Below are 26,560 nucleotides of genomic sequence, written 5' to 3' on the forward strand. Positions count from 1 at the left end.
TACATAAAATAACTACACAACACGTCCTAAAGTGCACTTTCTTCTATTATGGCCGGTCTCCCCACAAATGCGGCATCGAGGAGGCGCTCTTGGCGCATCTTCTTCGCGCTCATCCATTTGGTTTTGTATCCTCCTTCTGTTGTATCGCCCACGTGAACGAGGAAGTAGCCGTGCTGGTGAACATTCAAGTGTCCATTCAGGTTCATACCAATAATCCTGGTGTCTGAGTGGACGGAACACAGCTGCATAAACGTGCAGATGTAAGACATGATAAAATTGAAAGAATACAAAGTATTTAAACAACATACCTGCGTACTGGTGAATCCAAACACTTGTGTGGTATCGTGTATCAACATGACTAAAGATGTCATCACTGCGTTCTCTCAGCACCGCAACAGCGTGAGAGCAAGGCATTCTCCAGGTCTGCCACTTTCCACATGAGCATATCTTTTCACGGTAATCTACAACATGTATATTATGGCCTCTACCCGGACCTCTGTGATAGGTTAGCACATCATAGATGCCACGTGCTATGCTTGTAGTCCTAACATGATGACGTCTCCCTCGTTGGTCATTCTTCTGAAATAACTCCCAAGCCCACGGTGTCAAAGGCGTCTGACATTGTTTGGCTAGAGTCGTTCGGTTAACAAACCAGTTGATGGTCCGCCAGAATGTAATATCAACGATAGCTCTAATTGGGAGTTCCCTCGCAGCTAACAACACATTATTATAACACTCGGCCATGTTAGTAGATGTCTCACCCCATCGACGAAATTCATCGTGTGCCATAGTCCATTGCGATCTATCTATGGTGGTTTCGAGATACCTCAGAGCTTCTGGACTCACCTTTTCTAATTCACGCCTTGCAGTCCAATATCTCCGCTCCTCACTCACTTCACCCATTATCCATACCCATTTCTTCACTCCGGGGACTTTGTGTCTTTGTAACACATTCGATCTAACGTGAATTAAACAGAATCGATGATAACCAACTGGTGCCTCTTTCCACACATCAGCCTTCATGGCATTTATAATGCCTTGATGTCTGTCACTTATTATGCACACTTCCTGGTCATGCTTTATAATATGCACTCTCACAAGATTCAAAAACCAAAGCCAACTCTCGTTTGTTTCTTCATCGACAATAGCAAAAGCAACAGGCAAACAATTCTTATTTGCATCGTAACCTACTGCAGCAAGTAGTTTACCTTTCAATCTTCCACGCAGGTGAGTCCCATCAACTGATAAGACCGGCTTTGCTACTTGGAACGCCTCTATTGCTGGCCCAAATGCCCAAAATACGTAGCGGAACACCTTTGTATTACCTTGACTCAATACAGGGTCATGCAACCACTCAACGATTGTCCCCGGATTTTGAGTTTGCAACTCAGTCAGGTAGCTGGGGAGTTGTCTGAAGGACCCCTCCCACCCACCATATACAAGCTCAATAGCTTTTCTGCGAGAGTACCATGCTTTCTTGTAGCTGATTTTCACGTGAAATTTATCTTTGATATATGTACGTACTGCAGAAGGCTTGAATGCTGCATCGTTTTCAATTTGACTTCGAATGCAGAGAGCAATCATGGATGATGTAAGATTAACATGTTCACTTGGATCGTGATCTCCCATACAGCAATGACGATCAACCCATGAGTTGATAGACCAGCTACCATCACGTTTCTTAAACGTTGCTTTAACCTCCCAATTACATGGGTAGCGTTGCCCAAGGTCCCTGCCTCTTCTTTTCGGACCAAAGGGGTCCCTACAAACTGCATGCCATCTTCTTGAATGACTATCCATAACCTCATACATCCGACCTGTTCCCACGTGCCATAATGTGATAGCAGTTTTCAACTGCAATTTGCTATCAAATTTTGTTCCCACATCTATATGTCTCGGATTATCCTCATCCCAATACCACATATCTTCATCAACCAATCCATGGTCTTCTGAAAAGTAACCTCGGCTGCCTTCACATGGCAATGATCGAAAAAATGGTAACCCTTCAGGCACATAGTTGGGAACAGATTGCTCCCCACGAACAGATGGTTGTACATACTTCTCAACCATCATATCAAGTGCCTCATCGTCTGTAGAATCTTCACACGATTCTGCACTATAATCAAAATCACTTGGTTGAGAACCATCGGAACCATCACAATCAGAGTCATCTGCACCACCAACATTATCTGCACCATCACAATTATCAGAACCACCTGCACCATCACCATTATCAGAACCATCATAACCATCACATGTCAAATTTGGTACATCTAGTGGTTCATCAACCTCTCTCCCAGATGTGTTGAATTCAAAGCTATGATATTCATCATCCCTCCTAGATGTCCCGACATCAAAACTAGGATAACCATCTCTCCTAGACGTTCCAACATCATGATGAGTGATAGGTGGTTCAAATTGCAACGCAGTGGTAACAGGAGTATATTCAATAAAAAGTTCAATTTGACGTGGATTTTCACCAAACATATACTCCAACAAATTAGCATCCACTGGTGTAGCTATATAATTCACCACTCCACTAAAAACCACAGGATGCCTCCATGTTAAATCAATCGTATGTGCATCCAACTCAATTCCAATTTTTTCACATATCATTGATACAAGCTGATAATATGATATCTTTTCATTCAATATAATAAATGAATTTGCACGAGGGGGATCATAAGCAACACCCAAACCTGGGAGCTGAATAATTTTCCCATCCCAATATAAACTCACAAACACCATTAAACCTGCAAAATAAGTGCGACATAACATCATATACTACAAATTCAACATACTTAGATAAATATTGAACAACATTAAAATCGAAAATTCAATACCAAGTTCAATGCCATAAACCCTAAATCTATACCTAACTAACATATAGCAATGATAATTGAAATTAATAGTCAATAATTACCTAACACCACTTAAAATAGGAATTAGAGCAACAAAATCACGGATTCACTTCGATTTTCGCCGGCTAGAAACGTTGGCCGTCGCTGAGAGTGAGAGATTGAGCGAGCTGGACGAGTAGAAAGTGAGGTCTCTGCCGTCTGGACCAGAATTTGTGTTTAGCTGAAACACGCGAGAGTGTGTCGCGTGTCTACGCGAAACACGCGAGAGCGTGTCGCGTGTTTAGTTAAACACGCGATATCCTGATGCGTGTTTAGTTAAAACACGCAAGAGCTTCATGCGTGTTTATTTAAACACGCGAGAGCTTCTCGCGTCTATACCATGTCTGGAAACTTTGTTTTTCAGGGTCCAAATGGCGGATACATTTTTGCATGGCTTCCTTTCTTCGAATTTTCCCGAGAAGCGTGGAGGTGGTGGGAGTTAATATTGGGCCATTTGTGTTTTTACAGACTTGGGCCTTTGTCTGTTTTTTTTTAAAAAAAAGAAGAAGAGAGAAATGGGGCCTTATAAATCAAATTGGATTTTGTTTAGTTGGACTCCATTTATTTTATTTTGGGCTTTAAACTTTTAATTAGAGATATAAAGTGGGGAAATAATTAAGCTTTGGGGCTTCTAATTAAGTTTTGGGTCGATAATTAATTGTGATGAATTATTTAAATAATCCCGAAATATTTCAAAGGATGAATAATTTTATCCTAAGTCCGAAATAAATATATTTTCGAAGGGAAATGGTCGCGATAATTTAATTATGTACTTTTCTAATTTTGGAATTTTAATTCGACATCGTGGTTGAAAATACGAGGAGCCAACGGAGAAATTTTAGGCATAAGTGACCGACCGGCGTCGCAATCGACGCCTCGGGCGGCCCCTAAGGAAATGGAAAGAAAGAGGGAGACGACGTTCTCAAGTCACAGAAATAATTAAATTTAATAAAGAAGTGCTATTAATTAAATTTCCCAATTTAATTAATATGCAAGCTTCTAAAATTTTCTAACGGTGAACAAATGATAAAAGAAATAAAGTAGGGGCATGCATTTCTATAAGTATGTGAATTTCTATTAAGTACGTTGTTTGTTTTCAAAAGGCCATCTCCGTGAGTTAAGGGTGGAGTCGGAATGAAAGATTCAAGTTAAGGGAACTAAACGATCAAGGTGAGCTTCCTTATACTAAAAATACAAATCGTATTTTTATGAAAACATGAACACATGTTTGTGATTTTTTTAAAGATGTTGTCTTGCCATAAATGTTTTGTGTATGATGCCTATCTGTTTGGCTAAGGCCAAATGAATTATGAATGATGATATAAGTCGAATTCGGGTCCCAGTGAGGGCGGTGTCCCCGCTCGGACTAGTGTACACAAGCTACCTCTGTCATGATGGGCAGAGCAGGTGACCGAGGAAGGTGGCCACCTTCCCGGCACAAGGATACCTCTGACATGTTGGGCAGAGAAGGTGACCGTGGAAGGTGGCCACCTTCCCGGCACATGTATGTAAGGTGACCGTGCGAGAACACCATCTCGACGGCACAATGTGATCAGATATGGCTAAGTACAGGAAAAAGGGACTGCAGTCCAATGTGAATATTTTTAGTAAGCTCGGGCCTTTTCAATAAACCCCTGAGTGTTACTGTGATGATGGCTTGACAATATTTTCAAATGTATATGTGTAATTTTCGGCAATGTGTTCACTGAGTACTTTTTGTACTCAGCCCTGCATATATTTCTAAATGTGCAGGTTGAGCAGCGAAGTGGTGGAGGAAGTGCTATTGAGACAAGACATTTAATTCAGTCAGATTGTGACTCTCGGAGGTTCATGTCTTCATACATGGAACCGCATTCATTTGCTTCCGTTGTGCATCTTAAAAGACTCAAGTCTATTTTGTTCAAAATTCTGATTTTATTTCGAGCTATTCCCATTTGTTTCGAGCTATGGTCGATTTGTGTTTTCCCCTTTCTTCCCCGCTTCTTTAATCCTCCCCTAGTCGCGATCAACCGTGTTTTCTATCCTTAGAAAATGCGGTCGTGACAGAGTGGTATCAGAGCATTCTTTCTCGCTCTGAACCAGAGAGTCTTCTTTGAAAATCTTGGTCTAGCCTTGTTCCACTAGACTGTCTAATGAAAATGCTCTTAGCACTCCCACCAATCGCGCTCAATGAGGAAAAAGGTAACTTGTTCTTTTTCAAAAGAAAATCAAGATGTTTGAAAGTTTGAAATGGGGAAATAACTCATGCAGTTAATTTGAGTGAACAGATGAAAATACTATGTTTAAAGAAAGAGTTGATGTTTCTTGATTTGGTAGCATGATAAAAGAAAGAGTTAGTATGCTTTTCTTGGCTAAAGACTGTGAATGCATGAATAAAAGAAGTAACTTTCCTGAATGGAAAAAGGTACTGAAATATGAAAGTATAAAGTATACGAATCTGGTACCAATTGGTGAAATGACATCTCTTTTTGAGTTAGTCATTGAATCATGTTGCTAGTATGGGGAAATCGAAATTTCCAAAAACTTAGAATACATAGTTATGCGTTCCTTCTAGAACACAATATGAACTCGAACTTAGAAGTACAGTATGAACATTTCTCGCTTTCCCGAGCGACGAAAAGAAAAGGACGCGATAAGAAAGAAACTTCGTCACGAGAAAAGCAATCCAACATAGAACAAAACGATGTTTCTAGAAAGATGGTAGGGGTTTATATGCCATTTTCTACGTACCAATGACATGAATAATCTGGGTTAGCCATTGTCTTTCTTGACAATCCAATCACTCCAAAGGATCATACCCTTGATCCAGCTAAGCGATGTACACATACATAACAAGAGAATATGATTACAATGTGAATAAAGAACCTAGCTCTACCATATAAGTAAGCAGAAACGACGTGTTACGAGGATGAGCGTTATGATGAACCGAGAGTACCAGAGAGTCGTAATCGCCACATATGGTCATCTGACGTGATCGTAAAGTGAAAATAGCTTGTGACCAAAGTTTCTCATAACTCAGTTACCATTCTCTATGAAGAATTAAACAAGGGAGTATCACCATTGTAGTTAACCAAGAAGATTCATCAGCAACGCTTACTTAGATTCCTATGAATTTCATTTTCTCGAATTCCCCTGATCAAAATACTTTTGTTGAATTAAGATCTTAAATGACTTCCTTTGCAAGGTAATGTGTCATTATTTTCCCTCTTCTATGTCAAGGTTGTGAATCACTTTCAGTTTTGAGCTTGCTCCCTCATGTTTTCTGATAACCTCCAGTGATTACGGTCCTTCTTTACTCAATCTGTATAAAAGCAATACTTTGACTCTCTGAATTCTTGCCACCAAACTCCTATACTAGGAGCTGCTTTATTTATAGCCTTCAGGATGAACATGTTTTCCTAAACTATTGTCTCTTCAATGATAATATATTCTTCAAAGATCATTACTGGACCTTTGTGTTTTCAAAAGTGCTTCTTGACAAGCTCTTTATTTTATATAAGTATTTCCCTCTTATTAATTCCACTACAATTATTCCATCATGCTTTGAGCTCTTCAGCAACTCCAAGTCTAGCAATTTGTTTTTCCCCTGAACTAGTTTGCTCTGGTTGTCTTCTCTACTAGTTAATTTCCATGATTTGGTTATAAACTTTGTGAATTCATTAACGTGGTATAGTATCACGATATTGTTGACCCAAAAGGGTAGTTCCTTGTTATTCCTATTCTTAAATCCACTTGAGACCAATCATTTTCAGTCTTAGTATATTGGAGCAGCCATCTGGTGAGACCTTAAACCTTTTAATTTGACCCTTTGTGTTTTCAGACATACTTATTGACAAGCTCTTTGTTTTACATGAGTACTCTCATCTTCTGAATTCAAATATGACTATTGTCTCTTGATTTGAGCTTTTCTGCAAGCTCCATGTTAAAGCTGGCACATTGCTTCTCCCTTGGCTAGTTTCCTCTTGTTGCTCTCTTTATTAGTTAGTTTCCCTGGATTGCTTATAAACTCTAAACATTTCGTTGATATGATATTCTATCACAGTGTTGTTGAGCAAATTGCAATTGTTTGTTTTTTCTATTCTTTTCAAATCCATTTGTAACCCACCATCTCAGGTCTTCCTGTTATCAGCTGGAGATACTGGAAACTTTTCTACCTCACTGTTCATTTTGATTATTTTATTTGCAACATATCATTGACATCTGCATTCTATTCATCATACCCCACTTTTGCAATTTATTCCATCTGGCAAGCTCTTCCCACAATAAAATTTTCAAGCTCTATGGGTATAGGTCAAGCCCTTTAAAGTTGTATCTTTTCTTTTCTGGGAGTGAGCATAATGAGCCCAATTGAGCATAGTCTTTGCACTTCATGAAAATTTTATTGCGAGCTATCGGTGAGAGTTTGTGATGAACCAAATTACTCACGTAATCGAACTAATTAAGTCGTTTGTTTCCATGGTGACCTTGGAGCCTCCCAGAGTAAAAACCATTCGAATGATTCTCTTTGAATCCCAAATTCGATTCCTATCAAAGTTAAAACTGTTAGACCACCTCAAAATTTACTCGCGCGAGACCCTCAAGGAATGCAAGACATTGACCGCTGAAAAAAAAAACCCACGGACATGAAGAGGCAACGTGGGAACTAGAAGAGAAAATGAAGGAGCAATATCCCAAGCTTTTTGTCTAAATACTTCCTAAATTTCGGGACGAAATTTCTTTTAAGGAGGGTAGAATGTAACAACCCAGAATTTTATAAGGGGTTTTTACGAGATCAAATAAAAGCACGGTACAGCTGATACTGAGATTTTTCAAGGCAGCACTAAAGTTTTAAATAATCTTACGTCAAGTGAGGAGAATCTAGACAAGGAAACTTATAACTTTTGTGCGTTATTTAGCAATTATTTTCGATGAATATCCATAGAATAAATCCAAAATAAAAGTTGTTAATGCCCAGCATATCCATCGGAAGTTCGAAAAAGTCTTATGATACCAATTTATCAAATCCTAATCTAAATCAATTGGGGAGAAACGTGCGAGTGCCGAATAACCAGTTCGATGGTCGTAGTATATTCCCAAGGAAGCCCGATGTATCACCAATGTTCCCTACATAGAGAAAGAATTTAAAAAAAAAAAGAAAAAAAAAGTGATTTAAATAAATAGAAAAAGAAATTGGAAAATTGAATTAGATCTTTATCCATTTCTCTCCCATTTACGGGAACCATCTACACACTTTCAACTCCCACTTCTACACCGCCACACACATACACACACTAAATATCTCTCCCTCTGAACATCTCCCCACTCTCTTTCTAAACATACAAATACACGTAATGTTGGGAAGGAGGTGGACTCCCCCAAGACAGCCATCTACTGCTCCTCCGGCGACGAGCTCTTTCCCTACTAACTTCTTTTTCACCAATTCTCAATTCGAAGAATTCAGAGGCGGTGTCCTTTCTCCTCTGGCGGATTCGCCACCATCTCGTCGGAAATCTGGGGTCCCGTCGGTGCGTGTTTCTCATCTCCAAAGGTACCTCAATTCCTCTACAATAGCCTCAATTTTGTGCATCTCATAGCTATGTAACCAATCCAATAATCTAGTAACCAAAACAAAACCGAATCAAAGAATCGAACTTTAATTTCACGAAATCAACGTAAGAACTTTACTTGCGGGGTGGTTCGGGTTGGTTTCGGGGCTGAGCGGTGTCGTTTCGGAGCTGTTCGGGGACCATCGAGCAGCCACCGGACAACAACAAGGGCAGCGATAGCAGGCGCCGAACTTGGCGCTGCTGTACGTCAGCGGTGACCCCACGTGGCGTGCGACGGAGGGGTGAGCAGTAGCTGACCGACGAGCAGAGGCCGCCGGCGTGGGGGTTGGCGCGATGGTGGAGGGTCTGGACGCGCGGCAGCAGCGTCTCCCGGCGCCGAACGACGGCGATTTCACAGCAGCGACCGTCGGCGAACAGCAGCGACGGCGATGCACGGCGAGGTCCGTTGCTATCTAAATCGGAGGCGACGAACAGGCTGACCGCCGGCGAGCCACGACGAATTCTGGAATTGGGCGTTTGGAAATCGAATGGATTGTTGTAATCTGAGATAGAGTCGAAGGAATATTAGAGACGACGTGCAACGGAGGAACGATCGACGGCGTCGTGGGGTGAATTGGAGAAAGCCGACGGAAATTGGGAGAGAGTAGTACCGGTTTGGTCGATTAGAGAGAGAGAGAGAAGCGTGGAGGTGGTGGGAGTTAATATTGGGCCATTTGTGTTTTTACAGACTTGGGCCTTTGTCTGTTTTTTTTTTAAAAAAAGAAGAAGAGAGAAATGGGGCCTTATAAATCAAATTGGATTTTGTTTAGTTGGACTCCATTTATTTTATTTTGGGCTTTAAACTTTTAATTAGAGATATAAAGTGGGGAAATAATTAAGCTTTGGGGCTTCTAATTAAGTTTTGGGTCGATAATTAATTGTGATGAATTATTTAAATAATCCCGAAATATTTCAAAGGATGAATAATTTTATCCTAAGTCTGAAATAAATATATTTTCGAAGGGAAATGGTCGCGATAATTTAATTATGTACTTTTCTAATTTTGGAATTTTAATTCGACATCGTGGTTGAAAATACGAGGAGCCAACGGAGAAATTTTAGGCATAAGTGACCGACCGGCGTCGCAATCGACGCCTCGGGCGGCCCCTAAGGAAATGGAAAGAAAGAGGGAGACGACGTTCTCAAGTCACAGAAATAATTAAATTTAATAAAGAAGTGCTATTAATTAAATTTCCCAATTTAATTAATATGCAAGCTTCTAAAATTTTCTAACGGTGAACAAATGATAAAAGAAATAAAGTAGGGGCATGCATTTCTATAAGTATGTGAATTTCTATTAAGTACGTTGTTTGTTTTCAAAAGGCCATCTCCGTGAGTTAAGGGTGGAGTCGGAACGAAAGATTCAAGTTAAGGGAACTAAACGATCAAGGTGAGCTTTCTTATACTAAAAATACAAATCGTATTTTTATGAAAACATGAACACATGTTTGTGATTTTTTTAAAGATGTTGTCTTGCCATAAATGTTTTGTGTATGATGCCTATCTGTTTGGCTAAGGCCAAATGAATTATGAATGATGATATAAGTCGAATTCGGGTCCCAGTGAGGGTGGTGTCCCCGCTCGGACTAGTGTACACAAGCTACCTCTGTCATGATGGGCAGGGCAGGTGACCGAGGAAGGTGGCCACCTTCCCGGCACAAGGATACCTCTGACATGTTGGGCAGAGAAGGTGACCGTGGAAGGTGGCCACCTTCCCGGCACATGTATGTAAGGTGACCGTGCGAGAACACCATCTCGACGGCACAATGTGATCAGATATGGCTAAGTACAGGAAAAAGGGACTGCAGTCCAATGTGAATATTTTTAGTAAGCTCGGGCCTTTTCAATAAACCCCTGAGTGTTACTGTGATGATGGCTTGACAATATTTTCAAATGTATATGTGTAATTTTCGGCAATGTGTTCACTAAGTACTTTTTGTACTCAACCCTGCATATATTTCTAAATGTGCAGGTTGAGCAGCGAAGTGGTGGAGGAAGTGCTATTGAGACAAGACATTTAATTCAGTCAGATTGTGACTCTCGGAGGTTCATGTCTTCATACATGGAACCGCATTCATTTGCTTCTGTTGTGCATCTTAAAAGACTCAAGTCTATTTTGTTCAAAATTCAGATTTTATTTCGAGCTATTCTCATTTGTTTCGAGCTATGGTCGATTTGTGTTTTCCCCTTTCTTCCCCGCTTCTTTAATCCTCCCCTAGTCGCGATCAACCGTGTTTTCTATCCTTAGAAAATGCGGTCGTGACAATTACAGTTTACACACTTATCATATACGGAGTATATTAATATACTGTACTGTTTAGTGTTCTTAGGGGCAGTGGCTGATACCGGATTTTTCTTTCGGGGGTACGGAAAATTACTTATAGTGACTGACTCGGAACCTCAAAAACCAATTCTTTTTCTTTTTCTTAAAAAAACTAATTACTCACTTCCTCTCCCTATAATTGTCCACTTCGATTTTGGCACAAATTTTAAGAAATGTAAAGGAAGGTGGGTTGAAAAAGTTAATGGGATGTGAGTCCATTTTTATATATATTAGGTTTATAATAAAATGTGAATATAATGAGTTAATGAAATATATAACATATTTAATATTTATGGTAAAAAGTGAAAGAGGAAAGTTAACATGGAACAGAGGGAATATATATTATGATGAAACAATATATAATTAAATACATTAGAATATTTAAAAAACTAAAATGTTGAAGATATCAAAAATGCTTTCAAAGATTTGAAAAAATTGGAAAGATTTACAAATTTTTTTAAAAAACAAAAAGTGAAAATATAAAAATACATAAGATTTAATAAAACAGAAAATATATATCTATGCATTAGATGTGTTTCACAAAATAAAAATGAAGATATACAAAATTAATAAAAAATGAAGATATACAAAATTAATAAAAAATGAAGATATACAAAATTAATAAAAAGAAAAGGGTAACAAAGCAAAGATTTGAAATTGGGTAAAACATTAATGCTGCCGTTGAGAGGAATCGAACACGGGCTTCTTCTGCTGAAGAAGTTTAGAATAATACCACTGGACCAAGTATGTGCATTGCTAATGGCTACATCTAAATACATAATGACCGAAACGTTTGGGGGTACAGTCGTACCCCTTGCTCCCATGTGGCTCCGCCACTGCTTAGGGGTGTTAGGTTTACAAGATTGTATCATAGATTAAATATGTAATGTGTTTGGTTCGTGTGATTAAATCTCACAACTCAATCCATAATCATGGAATAATTAGTCATAGCTAACCCCTATAACTAAAATAATCCCACAACTTAATCCTAAATTATATCTTAATGGTATTATTTTATCTAGGAAACCGAGCATTACCTTAGTATAAAATCTAATCTAATCCATAGTATAATGCGAATATATATTTGAGGGAATTTATGAGGCGAAATAGGAACTCATATTATTCTGTCTAAACACACCTGGTAAATATATGCACACAATTACTAGTTTTTTTTTAATAAAAAACACTAGGTTTAATTTGTAAATTTAATCAGACACAAAAATTGCTATGTTGATTATATAATCTGTGACTGTATTCTGTGGTTATGCAATTCGAACAATCGGTCCTAATTTTGTGAATGAAACTGTCGTGTTATGTAAGATTAAGTGCTACAGCTACTATCATTTTTTGGGCATTAAAATGTGTCACTGCAAAAAAAAAAATTGACACTACGTCGTTAAGATTGGTAATTTTTAAATTGCATTTTTTTTTTGTGAAATCCAGTGGTTTAAACTTTAAACTGCAATTAAATGATAGCCGGGTACCATATTTTTTGCTTAAAAATATTAATTTAAATTGTAAGATTTATGTGAAATTAAATTTCCAAATAATTTTTTAAAGAGAGAAAATGATAAATTTTAAAATTTAAATGCATGAATTATATAATTTCCATTGTGACTAAAATATTCTTATCTTGATTCCGCAATAATTTATACGACGGATTTTTTTATTAAGCGTGTTCATTTAATTCCGTATCTAATAACTTATAGATAGAGAGAATAATTAGGTGAGGAATCTTGGTAATGGAAAGTGGAAACCTACTAGTATTTTGATGATAATCAGATATGGTGTGTGAAATAGCCAAATAGGGCTGTAATAATTTCACACAAAACTTGTTATCTTCATACTGTGCTTTACCTCTTTCTCATAGAGTTCAAAAAGTAGCTCCATTCGGGCATCTTTTTCCTTCACATGTGCAAAATCAGGGAAGATATAAAGAAAGAAGAAGACAATTCCATAAGAAATTGTAACCATGTCTTCCCCAAGCAAGAGGCGAGAGATAGACTTAATGAAACTGTAAATTCTCTATTCCACATTATTTATTACTGTAAAATTGAAGTTAAAAAACTACATTCTACTTGATACTTGGAGTTAACTTTCTGTCTTGATGTTCCAATGTAACACGATAGGTCCGTATCATGGCGGTGTGTGGAAGGTAAGAGTCGAGCTTCCTGATGCCTATCCTACAAGTCTCCTTCCATAGGATATACTAACAAGCTATATCACCCCAATGTGGATGAAATGTGAGTTTCAATTGCGAAATGCTTTCTCTTATGTCGTGTTAGCATACATTGGCAATCATTTATCCATGTTTTCAAATTTCAGGTCGGGTTCAGTTTGTCTAGATGTCATTAACCAGACCTGGAGCCACATGTTTGGTAATAGACCAGTCTACTTTTTGGTCAAGCAAAATCTGATTAGAGTCTCAAATTCTTTAACAACGATTTTTGCAGACCTGGTTAATGTGTTTGAGGTCTTTTTACCTCAGCTACTTTTGTATCCAAATCCATCAGACCCTTTGAACGGGGAGGCTGATGCGCGACACAACTGCATATGAACACAGAGTTAAAGGTACACAGACTGCTTCCCATAAACATTACTTCCCTATAGGCAATCCTCAGGGTTATACTGTAACGCGATTATGACACACTTTACTGTTTGTATTCTAGAATACTGTCTGAAATACGCCAAGGAGGAAGATGCGGGGGCTGTCCCGGAAGAGAAATCGAGCGACGATGGTGTTTTGGGGCCTGTGGATCCTTAGCCTTCTCTATGTCTGTAACTGTAAGCATGCATGTTGCTTTTCTCTCTCACAATTATAATGTAATCACATATAGCAATAACTATTCATTGGAATGGATTCAAAATGACTTAAATGTGCTTCTTGAAGCTGCTTCATGTACATGGATTATACTACCAATTATCTCAGAACGAGTCTTCTCTAAGTAGTTTTCAGCATGTGGCCAAATACTGAAATATTCACATCTTTTGTGTGGTTAAATTGAAGAAACAATATAACTACTTTTCGTTTCGTAGCAATATAATCACATTTTAAGAGTTATAAATTCCCCTCATCTATTTTGTTAAAAATTGAAAAGGAGTGCTTTATTGCAATAATGAACAAAATGTCGCAGAAACCAAAATAAGATCAAAATTTGTAAAAAATGAAGCCTTTTTCCAATTCTGCAACTTAGTAAAACATCTATGCAAAAGGACAACAGATAATATAAATATAGAAACTACTAAGCTTGCCATAATAATGGTAGAGGCCATGAATATGAAGAAACTATCAGAATTGAAGATATCATCACATTACAGATCATATTTGCATTTCATCATATCATTTCATTTGAACAGAGAAGGATACGAGCAATAAATGAAACTGCTACATAGTTCAATTCTCACAAATGGCTAGGCCGCCGCCTTCCAGCGTCAGTTCTCATTCTCTTTACAGGATTCGCCCAGCCGACAGAGCCGCCGCTGCTGTTCCCTTGTTGAGGGGAAAGGGGCCCCCAGCCATGTTGGCTCGAGCCAATATCTTTAGCGCCTGAGATTGACCCTGGACTCTTCATCCCACGTCCGATGCATGTAGGTGACAATGGACCTGCTGAACCGTTTCCAGACTTCGTACCCGACTTTTCCCTGTCTTTCCTCTTCTTTTTGCAGATAACGAGATCCCCAGGGTGAGTGAAAGGGCGAGTGTCATCTGGTTGGCCAAGATCCCGACTGCTGCCGCTTCCAAGCCTCGACTCCTTGTGAGGCATCAAGTTCCTGGCTTTAGAACTCTCGACAGCATGAATGGGCGTGCGGGTCTGTGTCTTAGGGAAAGGAGTATTTTCTGAATCCACGTCTTTGACTAATGTCTGGCGCTTCCCCTGAGCAGAAGGAAACTGTCGTGAAGATGGACCGGTGGCTGGCGTAGAAACAGGAGCAGTGAAAGACATGGAACTTCTGGCTTCTCGAAAATCAGTATCTGAGAATGCTACCCCAATTATATCGAAAAAGAGATCATGGACTTTCTTCGCCTCCGACCTCACCTGTTGCATTGAATTGTACAGTCCACATATCTAGTTTGTTAAAAAATGCATAAATGGCGACAGATTTTACTCAAACTATTAAGGCAGTTTAATTACTCATAGAAGTAAATCACAAATTTCATGCGATGCAAATAATGATTCTGAAAGAAACACAAAGGCATACAAAATATCACCTAGAATTTATCCAAGTCTTAATTCTATGCAGTTATACCTAAAAACGCAACATTGATATCCAGTACAGGGGGACAAAAAAGGCAAAGGGATCTTGACACCGGCATGTTCACAAAAGCTTCCTACGGACTTATTAATTACTACTTTGTAACTATCAGGGTGGGTTGCTGTTGAGTCGAGTATGAACATGGACATTTTGCGAAGAATCTGCGGACAGGGAAGGATTGGGAGAAGAACTTCATACCTCATATGAAAAACCGAAATACTGCATGCTAGACTTCAACATAAGCTGCACATCAGACACAAACCCCATGACTCCACTGTACTCAGATTTGTCAACACGGTTGTGAATCTTTCTCAAATCCAAAAGGCAATCACCATCTCCACTGGCATAATCATTTCTTTTCCACAGTTCAGTTAGCTGTGGTATTATTTGATGACCTTCATAATCTATTCTTCTCTGGAGCTTGCTTATAACAGTCTTGCACTGTAACAAAATTATGTTAAAATAGATCTTAATCCAGAAACAGAAAGCTGGAAGGCAAAACTAAGTGTGTGTGTGTGTGAGCGCGCGGAGGGGGAGAGAGAGGGATGTTGGATTAAAACTTGGATTAAAAAAACAGCCTAAGCATTTGGTTTAACTTTACACAATAAACAAAGTGAATCAAATTTTACATTGCCTGGATCAGAGTCATTGCTAATCCACATATAAGCAAGTATTTCTTTCTATTCAGTAAACAAGTAACATAATCAAATTGACTGATACAAAAATACAAAGAGTAACAGAAGCATACCTTTCTCAGAACGACCTCGGACATCTTAGGGCCACTAGTTTTAGGCCCCTTCACAACTTTAGTGTCCAAGTTTTCTGTAAGATGTTCAGAGGAATCATATGCAACAGCAGACCCATAGTTCACTCTCCCAGATCTAAGAGTACTTTGCACATTAGCGGTATTTCTCCTTGATGGTAGATTTCTTTTGTTCTTGATAGATGAATCAATTTTCTCTGATTTCATCGAACTAGTATCTCCAAGAACTTTATGGGAACGGTCATCACTTGCTTGAATCTTGTATTTATTATCCATGTGTACTGGTAACATAGTAGGATCACCACGACGAAAAGATGACCTGTCACTGGGCTTCTCTTCAGCCCTAACAGGCCGTGGGCGAAGCCGAATACTCCGTTTTCGTTTTATCTTAGGTTGCAAGACCTGTTCATCTTCACCTTCATCACGATCTTGGATCCAGCTACCAGAATGCTGCTGATTCATAGGAGAATCTCCAGATACAGCAATCTCACCTTCTTCTAATTCATCTGCCTGAAAAATAAAAAAGTATGTAAGATAACAATGTTGAAAACCAATAGCATTATACTAAATCATAAAGCAATTGTCTGACATACCAGTTTCTTTGATCGGGAGCCGGGCCTGCCATCTAATGCAGAAAGTGATCCAAACTTTTGAGAAGACACGGAAGGTGAGACCATGCGCATTAACTTCCTACTATGTGAAGAGGACCCAGAAGAGCCAGCTTCTTCAAGTATGCTATTATTTCTGACGTTATCCAAAGCTCTTTGGTATTCATATCCATCAGCAGAAACGGGAGCATCTTCTTCTGATTGATCTTTATTAACTCCAGGTGCTTCAGTGGATTCATCATCTTCAAACTCCCCAATGTCTCCGTCTTCTTCTTCTTGAACAGAATATCCATTTCTATCATTGGAGCTTGCTTCAGAAAATTCTCCATTTTCATCATCTAATTCAGTATAAATAGGAGTCTTTCCCTTAGGCCGCCCTCTCCTCCTCTCAGAAATCTCAGAAGCTGCTTCCACAGGAGGCTGCATTCCACCATATACAGCATTCTTTGATGGCTTCTTTGATAACTTAGCAATGGTGGTATTTACTTCTTGTGTATTAGCACGAAGCCAATCAGGGACCTGATCATATCGAGTCATGTCCTCTGCCCAGTCAAGTTCTTCATCCATTTGATCAAAAAGCTCCACTTCTTCTTCACTCCTAGCAATCATACGGTTTACCTCATGAAGAGAAGGAACGTCGTGAACTGTTTCTTGGTATCTTTCTTCATCATGCAAAAGTGTTTCTAAAGTTAGCCGCCTCTCTTCATGTGTAGTCCTCTGGTCAAACCGCCCAGCATTTATAACTTCATCAGCCATGTCAATCTTATACTGTTGAATATTATTCCGAATCAAGCTCTCAATTGAACCCACATACCGGTCCTTTCCAGCAAGGTCATCATCAGAGTCAACTACTCCTCCACTCCTGAATTCATCCTCTTTCTGATGGCTGGATATTTTTCCAACCACAGCTTCCATGTAGATGACTTTCACCTCCCTCGTCTGCCCAATACGGTGGGCACGAGCAACAGCCTGTTCCTCATTTTTTGGGTTTGGATCTGGATCATATATGATCACTGTGTCAGCAGACTGAAGATTGAGACCCCGTCCAGCAGCACGAATGCTAAGTAAGAAGATAAAACAATCGGTGTCTGGTCGATTAAACTCAACGATAGCACTTTCACGGTCTTCCAAGCTAGTCATCCCATCAATTCTTCTGAAAACAAGCCTTCGCCACTGCAAATATTCCTCCATTATATCAAGAAGTTTGGTCATGGTACTAAAGAGCAGTACCCTGTGTCCCGTTCTCTGAAGCTTCACCAAAACTCTATCCAGAACCCACAATTTTCCACAAGACCTCACAAGGAAATCCTGTGAGAAGTCACTGAAATACGGGTAGTTTAGCAATGGATGGTTGCAAGCTTTCCTTAGCTCCATGCATCTATTATTTAAAGTTTTGTAAGTTTTAGCCTGATAATTTTGGTTCTTTTGACACTTGCGATGTTCATCTTCAGGGTCAACCCTGAGAGTGCCGGTTGATTTGATCCAATCATAAATGGCACCCTGTATTGCAGACATTCGACATTTCAAAACAATCGAGACCTGCATTTCAAAATTTAGTTAGAATCAATATATGCAACAACACAACATTATAATTGTAACAACATACCTTTGGAGGAAGTGATCCTTCTACATCTTCAACACGCCGCCGAAGCATAAATGGTTCCAATATTTGATGTAGCCTGTGGATTATTATCACCTTCTTCTCTGTCTCAAGCCAGTCATCTTCATGTGCAGGCCCTTCCTTTTGGAATGGTTGAGAGAACCAATCATGAAATGCTTTTCTATTATCAAAAACTTCTGGGAGCAGTAGGTTTAAAAGAGACCAAAGCTCCTTAAGGTCGTTCTGATAAAACACAAGAAAGAGCAATTCGAGGTAAGAAACATGTTTCAGTTTTGTTGTGAATTTTGTTGTAAGAAACATGTTTCAGTTACGGCTGCTGTAAATTATGGGTATTCGATAACAATAAAAGTTGACTAGTACTCACATCATAGTTGTGTACATGCTTATATGCAGCAGATTGATGCTACAGTTCAATGAGACATATTGTCAAGATAATAGAATTGAATCACACCCTTCTATCCCATGTTAACACGTCATTTTCTCAAGGCATTTTTCAGAAAAAAACCTTCCTTCCTAAAATTCCTAATTGGACAATATCAACTCTTAACTACTGGTCTTCAACTTTCAACCCTTCATTCATCTTTTCTTAAAACTCCATATCCAGTAAAAAAAAATACTTTCCCAGATGAAGTACAACCAGAAAAAGAGTCCATGGCACAGTAAAATTGAATGTATTATTTGAAATGATACAAAACTCAAGGAAATAACATCATTGTAGTCCACAAAAGATTAGCACAAACATACAAAATCACACCTGCAATGGTGTCCCTGTAAGAAGCAAACGCCTTTGGCAGCGATACCTATCAAGGTCACGAGCTAATACTGACTCTCTGTCCTTCATCCGTTGTGCTTCATCAATTACGATATATTTCCAATCAATTTTTGAAAGTTTTGAACGATCATACATGATGAACTCATAGGTTGTCACAAGGACATTAAACTTCATGGCTAGAACTTCCTACACAATGAAACCAACGGAATTGATAACACAGAAGAATATTTATGAAGCAAAGAGTTAAACTATGAGATTCTTCTTTTCTTACTTGAGAAAACAATTTCGCCCTTTGGTCTTTCCCACCAACATAATATATACAGGAAACGCTAGGAAGCCAAGTATGCAATTCACTCTTAAGACAAAAACCAGAGATGTTAAAGTTAGACGCTTATAAGAATTGAAATAGGTACCACAATGAACCCTTACCTTCCAGTTGACAAGCACAGCATTGGGAACAATAATAAGATGAGGGCCATAATTTCCTTTGAACTCCATCAAATGAGCAATCAAGGCCATCACCTGCACAAATATAAATTTGCTTAGGTCTCGAATCATGAAATTCCACAAACACAAATAAGTACGGTTGTTTGTCAAAAGGACATAAGGAAGTTTGAAGGCAATAAATGAACAGGTCCATTAATGTGCTTCATGTATCTTGATTCAGGGGAAAAGAATTATAATAAAAAAGAATCCTGAACCAGAGTTCAACCTTTCAATAAATGCAGAATGAGACATATTTTGAGCTTGAAAAGTATCAAAGATAAGCTTGAGCCCCGAAGTATTCAACCTGTTATTTCTCAGACTTGATGTTTGTGAGCCTCTAACAGCGCTTGAGTTTAAGTTCCATTAGTTAATTTAGTTTATATGCTTTTGAGCCTATCCATAGGTTCAAACTTATAAAATTCATTTGGGTTTGATTCCATTTTGTATTCTTAATAAACTCATATCGATAAGATTATATACTTACAATCTGGATTCTGGAGCCTGAACTCAACTATCTTCTATTATACTAAGTGAGCCAAGCTCATGCATAGCTCATTAAAGTTGATAAATGAGTCATTTACAAACCCAAATCAACTTGACTTTAAAAGCTAGAAAATCAAGCTTGAACAAGATTGAGTCTACTGTAGTCCTACTCATCAGCTCAACAGCCTCAACTCAGCTCATTCCCAGGTTATAAGCTCCAGAAAGCTATAGTAATATCTTGTGAGACTCAAACTTTTTAATCAATATTAATCAGAACTATCTCACCTGCACAGTTTTGCCAAGACCCATCTCATCTGCCAAAATTCCATTTAATTTGTTATTGTATAATGATAGCATCCACTGCAGACCAACCTGCATCATTGAGTGGATCCAGGTCAATAAATACTGGCAATGTGCAGAAAAACTTACATGTAGAGCTGATCAATTGAGGGTCAAGCACACAGTTCAAAGTTCAAACTAAACAAACTAACAAGTTGATAGTCTCGTAGAGTTCCAGCTCGTAGCATTGAAGGCTGTCTTATGACCCTTTCATTCACAGCATGTGCCAGATTGTAGTACCTGGCAGAAAGCACGAAGGGGGGGGATGTAAGATGATTTTATGCTAAAAGCTAAATTAAGTATGACAGGAAGATGTTTTAGGTCATAAACTGCAGAAAGATACAGACAGCATCCACATGGTCTGTCCAATTTGTATAGAAGAAACATTAAGCATATGGTAATAATTCAAGGGAAAAACAATAAAATTATAACATTTGGTCCAAAATTGTTCTCTAACGCATCCATGTATTATGAGAAATGAAATAAAAATAAGCTAGCTTACTTGTTAACGGATTGACTATCTCTTGGTGCATTCATCTCCGAAAACCGGTTCCTTATCGAGACTTCTTCTCTCGCACAAGCAGCAGCAGCTCTAACTTCTTCTTCTGAGAGACCCTTTTATCCAGAAAAGACATAAATGAGAATAATGAAGTATATCTGAAGCCACAAGCTAATAGATAACAAACATAAATATAGGATAAAATACATAAATTACAGGACGACAGTGGTTAAAAGAAGGTATTCAGAGATACAGGCCAACAAGAAACTCAATCCCATTATCCTTGATCTTTTGTATAGAAATCATCAACATGTGCAATTAAACTTTTATATAAAGAACAGAACTAGCAAACCTCGTAAAGGCCATTATGGACTATGCAGTGAGAAAATGCATTGTCAAAATAGTTTGGTGTACTCTGTACAAGATTGATATATTTTTGGTTGCATCTTCCCACTTTTCCAAAGATAATTCGTAAAGAAGGGTGAGAATTTCATTCTCTTCATCTCTTGTATGTACAGATGATGTGAACTGCCATAATTTAAGCATCAACCATATTGACATCTTCTTTGAAGAAAATTTTATAGATGAAGCATTATCAACTATGATGTTTTATAATACATAGCAAACACGGAATAGAATCCTTTTTAATTGTTGTTTTTCAAGTGAAGACGATACTACATTAGTCCAAAAATATGTTTAGTACTGAAGAGCAATGGAGAGAAGAGTAGAGAGAATGCCTGGGCACGTGCAGCAGCAGCAGCTGCATGAGCTGCCTCCTCAACTTCCTGCTGATTTTTAGTGGCTGTTATTTTACTACCCAATTTGTGAAGATACTCCTCAGTTTGACTTAAGAATGATGAGAGAACAGCGTATCTTTCTGCAGCCTCCCCAGGTACATTAGTTTGTTGTTCCAGAAGCATCTCTCTATATCTTTCCACATCATTATTTTTCAAGGCTTCCATCCTTTTATTATGGTCATCATCCTTCAGTTTGGAGAACTCCCTCAACATCTTTTCATGATACTTATGTACTCCCCTATTCCTGGCAGTTCGAGCATCACGGAAAGCCCAATGTGCCTCAAGAAGCTTTTTGCGCCAATGGAAAATGGATTTTAGTTGCTTCTCCCTAGTTGCCTTCTGATTGGCCTGTGATTGCCTGTTAAGATCCTGTCGCTGACGTTCACACAGTCGAACGAATTTCCGATATGGTCTATCGGGCATAGCCATTATTTCCTGTTGCTGTTGCTCAATCTCATCCCTCAAGCGTGCCTGGCACTCAGCAAGCTGAAGTTTTTTTGACTCAATTTGTAGCCGAGTAACAAGATCTGGTTTGATTCTCTTCCTCTCTAAGTTAACACCAAGTATTTTATCAATTTTCCCAATTCTTTCTGCCCTTTTCCTTTTGTGGATCTCTCTGCCTTCATCAACAAAAAGATCTTTGATATCATAACCTAAAGTCAAGTTACTATTGTTGTTCATCATAGAGGATCCAAGGGTCTCATGTTTTCTAGTGAAAATGGGGAAATCAAATAACGGCCCATGATATTTTCGTGTTGAACCAGCATCCTTAGGTTGGGGTGTATTACTTGCTTGAATGGGTTTCTTAGCCTGCACTGGATCTGAAGCACTTGACTGTGTTGCAATTCCTTTACCCCTGTCTGCAGCAACATCATTTCTGACAGGAGTTTTCTGATTGCCCGGTTCAGACTCCTGTTCGCATTTCCCAGAACTACCAATATATTGCGGCTCTTCTTTTCCAGGAGGACCCACAAACCTCTGCTCCTTTGCTGCAGAAACAGAGTTCTGCATGCTCGCAGTTGCAGCAGCAGTCCTATCATCTCCTGAACCATCAGTTTTCATATTAACTACTCCAGCTACTGATTTTGCATCCTGAGCCCGCTCCTCTACATTTCCTCCAGATAATTTGTCCTTGACAGCATTTGCAGGAGGCGAAAGCACCTGTTGCATCTGTAAATCAAGTGGTGGAGGAGCAATAGCTTGGAGCAGTTCACGTGGCAAAGTTACATCACCTTTCTGCTAAGAAAGCAAAGAGAGAACTTGATGTGTCAGTGTAACTGTGTAAGTGTCCACGAAAGAATCAGAGAGATATATGAACATATAATCATATACAGATTTTTAAAAACAATTCAGAGCAAACTATATGAAAATCACATACAGATTTCTAACCTTCAGACGCCTAAATGCAAGTATCTGTGCTTTAAGAACATGCAGCTGCTGCTTGGTAAAACCAGTGTGCAATTGCTTCAACTGTGAACTGGGTCCACCCTGAGATGTTGATGGATTACCCACATCCCCTTCATTAGATGGAGTTGCAGATTGAGGAGACCGATTAGGCTGTCTGGCATTTTGCGCCTGAGAAGATTTTGCTACCGAAGTTTTTGCAAGAAAACTATCAACCCCTTCGTTCGGATTCCCTGGTGACTGTGAAGGCTGCATAGGAGGCATTCCATGACCAAGGGAGGATTGCTGCCTATGGGGCAAATGCTGCACAGAGAACTGTTGGGCGGAAATGGTGCTAGAATTGTTAGGTGGAGCTGCATTGGAATTCACACCAAGAGTACTAGGTGAAACTGCCTGCCTAGCTTTAGATGACCCAGATTGTCCTGACACATCACTTGAGGAATTACCATGGGGAGAACTTTCGTTTCCAACTGGCGGTGAGGTAACATGCTGTTTATTAAAAGATACAGAAGGCACACCAGTACTATTTTCATTAGCTTTTTGCTGAGCAGCCATCCTGGACTGCATTAGTGGAATAAGCTGTGCAACCACATTTGCATTTGCAGGATTTGACAGATCAATATTACGCTCAAGAGCCAGTGCCTGCATTGACTGCATCTGTGCAGCCATAGCCATCTGATTGTTTGTCATGCTCATGATATTTTGCTGAGATTGTGGAGCTTGCATAGGTGCAGGTTGGATTCCCTGACCACCTAATGGAGGATAGTTCGGTTTGGTATCACTTCTCTGATCGAGCATAGGGCGATGACTGTTATCTGCATGTTTGTCACTCTGAGCAACCTGCTCGGAGGGTTTCTTGGAGGAGGAACCCTGAGACTGATTTGCTCCTTGCATGGACATGAGCTCATGCATTTTCATGTTTGCCATCCTCATTTCTTGATCTTTGCCAAGAGAACCAAACATTGCTGGCCTCACCTGCTGCTGTGATTGCATCCCCAATGTCGATTTCTGTTGGGATGACTGAAATGCATATTGCATATAAGCTTGTTGCATCGGATTCATCATTTGTAGCTCAACACCTTGACTTCTATTATGACTTTGATCCGGATTATTTGGGGAACCATGCTGCTGGCCCAAATCAATGAACTTCCTGGGCTGTTGGGGCAGTTGCATGGAGCCAGATGCTGTAGAAAAATTACCCACCCCCAGGGGTCCATGTATTGTGCCAGCTTGGTATGCTAGAAGGGCGTCATTCCCTTCAGGTCTCTTCATAAACTGTTGAGCCATTGACTGCAATGACATTCAAAGTTGGTCATATACATCTAGAATTTATGAAAAGCTATACAACAGAAACAAGTAAAGACCGCCTCAAGAATTAGCTCAACACGTACTTACACAGAGATATAGACCAATAAAAACCTATTTTAAGTTAAAACTCTAGAGCATATAAAAAGGCAGTCTTGCAGCTTGAGAACATTGCAAGGAACCCATAAAAAGAACCAGTGCCCAAGAAGCTGAAAAGTTTAGCTTGACAAGACACTATAGAAGCATAAATTGCCAAACCAACAACAAATACATTAACCCTGAAGACGAATAAATTTTAGTTTTAGTCACTCTAACCGAAAAAGAAGTGGTAGAATTTTATCAATTGGATGGGCAGAAAAAATGTGCTTGGGAAACTTAAGTCATAATATAACTTCAGCAAATAAATTCTTTTAAATTTCTCAAGTGTACAATAAATCGTTTGCATCTACTTCACGAAAACTTTTAGCCAATAAATATGTTTCATTTGCTTTCTTGAATAAGTGTCAACTAGCCTACGGAAATAAATATGTTATAAATACATCCAAACAGAAGAGAAATGAATAAAGACAAACTACAGGAAAAACCCTCTTCTAAACACACTAAAACGAACCAATCAATTCTCGGTATCAGATAGAAAGTCGTGACTGGCAGCAAAAGATATGTCGGTAAACAGGGGGCTGACACATAAATAGGTTGGTTTAGAATCGTCATCAATAAAGAGAACTGAAAATTACTTCGCGTTAATAATTTAAACAAATTCCAATGGAAGAAAGAAGGACGTGGGTTTAGACCTGTCTCTGCTGCCTCTGCTGTTGCTGCTGATCAAATGCGGACCCGGCGGAGGACGATGGGGACAGAGAAGCAGAGGCCGAAGCGGCATTACTCCTGCCATGGCCGCCGCCGCCTCCGCCCTGTTGGGGCCCACCACCGGATTGCATGCGAGAAATTCACCCAAAAGCTCACTGAAGAGATGGCGCACCTCTATAGCAAAGAATACGTTTCACCCAACCCCCACCCTTCGAATGCCTGAAAAATCAAACACCGTTGTCTCGAAGCCACTGCCTGTAGAGACAACAGATTCCGCAGAACACACCCTTGAGCTCAGCAATTTCAGCAAACACCTTAGATCTCCCCCAAAGAGAAACCAAGAAAATCACAAAAAAAAATTCAATTACTCGCAGTGAACAGGTGAAATGTCCTTTGCGGCAATTGAACCGTTGCTACAAAGACAAAACGTTGTCGTGCTGCAATTCCGATCCCAAAAATTAAATTACAACGCCTACGACACATGTCCCGCATTGAAGGGCACGCATCCTCACATATATTCTTCCGCCTAAAATCGCATCAAACCATTCTCTCATCCAGAAAACTTTGGGATATTTGGCGCGATATCGAAGCCCCCCGGATCGATCTGATGGCCGGCGATTTTCCGAATTTGCCGTAAATCTTTTTCTCGCACTTGAATTTCCTCACTTTCCAATTTTTCTTTGGGTTTTTGGTGGCCAAGCCCTAAGGGCATTTTTTATAGAAATGTTGTTTGGAGCTTCATGGGCTGAACAGGGGTATTATTGTAATTGTCCATAGCTTTGGATTATCCGCGTTAAATAAGTTCATTATGTAATCAATAGTTCAATACTCTGATTATGTGATTGTAAACATTTTCTATTTTTGTATTTCAAGCTAAATGTAGAAAATATCTATATTATGAAGTTTGTTGCTCTTATAAAGTAAGTCACGTTTTATAATTGAAATGATTTCTTTTAAACCAAACACTATGAAATTCCCATATATAAGCTTAATTCTTGGTATTTCTCGGAAGGTGAACATGTCCTTAGAGCATCAGCAATGGCAGACGTCCACGCGGAATTTTCACCGGCGTGCTGGAATTTCGTGGCGGATGTCCGCATTGTGCGTTCCTTTCACGGATACGGAATTCCGCGAAGGAATTCGCAGTTCAGCGGCGTTCCGCGGAATTCCGTGCGGACGTCCGCCATTGCGTTGACGCCCGTGGAATTCCGCGCAGAATTTCCGTTTGATGCATTAAATGTTTTTTTCGGTTCCTATATATATCCCGTTGAACTTCATTTCATTCGCACCACTTGTATTAACAAGTTTCTCTCTCTCTAAATTTCTTTTATATATCCGTAATGGCCCGTAGTGGTAGTGGTAGTGGTGGTGGTAGTGGTAGTGGTAGTGGTGGTGGGCATTATGAACACATGACTCGGATGATACACGCACGTGTGCGGGAGGCCGCGGAGAGGGAGGATGATAAGGCTAATTTCATGCATGGGTCTAGGGATTTAATTCGTGATTTTACTGGGGCTAACGCACGTTTTAAGCCAGGTGTGTAAAGGAATTCGCCAGGTCCAAGAAAGAAGACCAAAAAATCACAAGGTCGAGGAACTAGCGATTTAGTGAACG

General features: G+C 39.4%; 2 protein-coding genes and 1 pseudogene across 3 annotated transcripts; 1 reads left to right on the forward strand and 2 right to left on the reverse strand.

Moving 5' to 3' along the window:
- Positions 1 to 12: 12 nt before the first annotated feature.
- Positions 13 to 2,616, reverse strand: LOC121779148. The gene is made up of 3 exons (XM_042176485.1): positions 2,492 to 2,616; positions 309 to 2,377; positions 13 to 242 (listed from the first exon to the last, which is right to left on the reverse strand). Exons 1-3 carry the CDS (start codon positions 2,614 to 2,616, stop codon positions 13 to 15), a joined length of 2,424 nt encoding a protein of 807 aa, XP_042032419.1.
- Positions 2,617 to 12,915: 10,299 nt separating this feature from the next.
- Positions 12,916 to 13,689, forward strand: LOC121779157 (annotated as a pseudogene).
- Positions 13,690 to 14,035: 346 nt separating this feature from the next.
- Positions 14,036 to 25,638, reverse strand: LOC121792444 (ATP-dependent helicase BRM-like). Of its 2 annotated transcripts, none has more exons than XM_042190394.1 (14): positions 24,931 to 25,638; positions 22,820 to 24,124; positions 21,371 to 22,666; positions 20,637 to 20,749; positions 20,287 to 20,374; positions 20,081 to 20,167; positions 19,256 to 19,348; positions 19,098 to 19,181; positions 18,809 to 19,012; positions 18,040 to 18,276; positions 16,419 to 17,972; positions 15,811 to 16,335; positions 15,261 to 15,503; positions 14,036 to 14,845 (listed from the first exon to the last, which is right to left on the reverse strand). In XM_042190394.1, the coding sequence occupies exons 1-14, from the start codon at positions 25,075 to 25,077 to the stop codon at positions 14,210 to 14,212; spliced, it is 6,612 nt and encodes a 2,203-aa protein (XP_042046328.1). In that variant the 5' UTR covers positions 25,078 to 25,638; the 3' UTR covers positions 14,036 to 14,209. The 2 variants fall into 2 exon arrangements, with proteins under 2 accessions (XP_042046328.1, XP_042046327.1); XM_042190393.1 differs by having other exon boundaries at positions 21,371 to 22,669.
- Between the last annotated feature and the right edge of the window lie 922 nt (positions 25,639 to 26,560).

The sequence above is a fragment of the Salvia splendens genome, chromosome 2, assembly GCF_004379255.2.
Source record: "Salvia splendens isolate huo1 chromosome 2, SspV2, whole genome shotgun sequence".
Taxonomy (NCBI): domain Eukaryota; kingdom Viridiplantae; phylum Streptophyta; class Magnoliopsida; order Lamiales; family Lamiaceae; genus Salvia; species Salvia splendens.

Bases quoted from the DNA above. Each gene is read 5' to 3' on its own strand.
- LOC121779148 (XM_042176485.1), bottom strand. From the start codon at position 2,616: ATGATATGTGAAAAAATTGGAATTGAGTTGGATGCACATACGATTGAT. The intron at 2,378-2,491 runs GTATATGTTTGG...TGGAACGTCTAG, and splicing joins GTGGATGCTAATTTGTTGGA to GAGAGATGGTTATCCTAGTT. The intron at 243-308 runs GTATGTTGTTTA...ACGTTTATGCAG, and splicing joins TTGGATTCACCAGTACGCAG to CTGTGTTCCGTCCACTCAGA.
- LOC121792444 (XM_042190393.1), bottom strand. From the start codon at position 25,077: ATGCAATCCGGTGGTGGGCCCCAACAGGGCGGAGGCGGCGGCGGCCAT. The intron at 22,670-22,819 runs GTTAGAAATCTG...TTGCTTTCTTAG, and splicing joins TTGCATTTAGGCGTCTGAAG to CAGAAAGGTGATGTAACTTT. The intron at 20,750-21,370 runs GCATTCTCTCTA...TCTGGATAAAAG, and splicing joins CTGCTGCTGCACGTGCCCAG to GGTCTCTCAGAAGAAGAAGT.